Source organism: Mesitornis unicolor, unplaced genomic scaffold (assembly GCF_000695765.1).
Source record: "Mesitornis unicolor isolate BGI_N332 unplaced genomic scaffold, ASM69576v1 scaffold44652, whole genome shotgun sequence".
In the NCBI taxonomy this organism is placed as follows: domain Eukaryota; kingdom Metazoa; phylum Chordata; class Aves; order Mesitornithiformes; family Mesitornithidae; genus Mesitornis; species Mesitornis unicolor.
The window spans coordinates 7,047-9,097 of NW_010172043.1; the positions used below are offsets into that span (position 1 = coordinate 7,047).

At 59.1% G+C, this 2,051-nt stretch overlaps 1 protein-coding gene across 1 annotated transcript in view; it reads left to right on the plus strand.

The window, feature by feature from the left end:
• Window positions 1–1,465, plus strand: part of LOC104537387 (putative E3 ubiquitin-protein ligase SH3RF2) — a gene marked incomplete at both ends in the record, with an annotated part of 8,196 nt that extends 6,731 nt beyond the window's left edge. The window contains 2 exons of the mRNA XM_010180245.1: window positions 3–172; window positions 1,146–1,465. Coding sequence (XP_010178547.1) covers window positions 3–172; window positions 1,146–1,465 — 490 coding nt within the window. The remainder of the gene's footprint in view (window positions 1–2; window positions 173–1,145) is intronic.
• Window positions 1,466–2,051: the final 586 nt, after the last annotated feature.

Consider the following 2,051-nt stretch of genomic DNA (forward strand, 5'->3'; position numbering starts at 1 on the left):
CCTCTGCCCGCCGCCTCGCTCCCCTCCGGGGGGAGCATCTCCGAGAACGGCCCCAGACAAAGCCGGCCCCTGAAGCCGGCGCTGCTGCCCGTGCCCGTCCCCTCGCCCGGCCGCAGCACGGCCACCGCGGGACAGAGCTCGCTGCGGCGCGGACGCGGCAGCGCCAGGAAGAGTAAGTGCTGGGGAGAAACGGGGGGAGCAGGCGACGCATCCCCCCCAGACCAAACCGTGCTGGGTCTGCGATTAGCACTGGAGCCGCGAGAAAAGGAAACGTTGCAGGAGCAGTGGTCCAGTGGTCCCTGCCGTGGCTGGGTCGACACCAGCAGATCGGCCATGCCCTGGGGTACGCGTAGGGACGGGAACATGGCTCAAAATGCCTTGGTTAACCAAAAAACACTTAAAAAATAGAGTGAGGGAGGCCATTAGATGTGAAAGTGCCCTTGTGCAGCAAAGACACTTCAATAGCAGCTCCAGCACATAAATGTGAACTGAACCAAGTCAGCGTTATCAGTCTCTAAAAGGGACTCCTGCAGCGACCTTGGAAAATGTAAATGGGCAAATCCAGCCCTTGGCATCCACAGCACCCAGCAACAGGGCACCGAAACATCAATACACAGATACGGGGAGAAGTGATCCCCAATTACACACACAGAACCTTGGGCCCTAAATTAGCGTTTGACACGGGGGGCTCTGCGAGAGCTCCAACCCCACGCTCAGAAGCAATTTAAATAGAGGTTAATTCAGAGAATTGTTAGGAATTATTAAGAAAGGAACTGGGAACAAGAGAGCAAAACTCATCTGAGCCGTTGGGGGAGTTCTGGCCATCTCCTGTCCTCAACACCTCACACATTGCTGGTACCTCAATATAGCAAAATCAGGAGAAGGCTGCAGGAGCATGGTCAAAACCTTCTGATTCAGGAGGGAAAATACTCAGCTTGGAGATATCCAAGATGCATAAAACCACGAATAGGCTGCAGGTGAGAGAGGAGAGAGGCGATGGAGGCAGACGGCGTTACTGGTGTGTGGGGATCCCTGGGAGCTGTGACCCCAGAGCCCCCCTGGGAACCGGGCTGTAACCCCCGCTCGCGTCTGCACCGTTTTGGGCTCCTGCTGACTCACCTTTCCCAACGGTTCCTGTTCCACAGATGGGTCCCTGCAGCGCCCGGGGCAGGCGGGGACCCCCGTGCACGTGGCCGGCTCCCTCAGGCGCCCGTCCGTGGCCACGCTGCGCCCTCCGCAGTTTCAGCTGTACCAGCACATCAGCATCCCCGGAGCAGGCGTCTCCCACGAGGCTTCCCCGGCGCTGGTGGTCAGGGGGGACAGCAGAACCCCTTCCGTCTGCAGCTCCGTGATCCTGGACGCCAAGGACCCTCCTGCAAAGAGTGAGGCTGCTCCTAAGCCGCCCGCGTCCGCCCCGCCGTCCATCCTGGTGAAGCCGGACACCTCGCGCAACAGCGCCGACAAGGTACGGGCAGGGGGTCCCCATTGGGACATCGGGCATTCAGTGTCAGCCCTGTGCTGAGCAGGGTCAAAGCCATCGAGGGCTTCGCTCCGTTCTCAGCAGCTTTTCCCCTGATAGAAATCCTGGGATCGGTACCTGCGTTAAGAAATCGGGTACTGGTGTTGCTGACGCTGCTCTCCAGGTTAAGCAGGGCAAGATGCTGCAGGACCTCTTCCCATGTAAACCCATGGTCAGGCATGATCAAACGCTGAGAATTTTCTGAGGTCTGAAATCGGGCAAGGATCCCACCAGGGTCCCTGGGGGTGAATGAGCAAACGCCACTGCCCTGGGCATCAGCCTGGTCTCTGCAGGGCTCCCCCATCTCCCTGGCGTCGTTTGGGCTCAGCCGTTTGGAACAGAAATTGCCTTCCCCCCTGGCAGCCAGAGGGAAATTTCCTCAAGTTGAAATTGTTCCACAAATTGCCCCGGTGACGGCTTTCCCTTCCCGCAGCACCCGAGGAGTAAATCACTCCCCCAGCCCCCGGGAGCCCAACCGCCCTCAGAGCTCCCAGCAAGACTCAGCATCACAGCCTGGTTTGGGTTGAAGGGA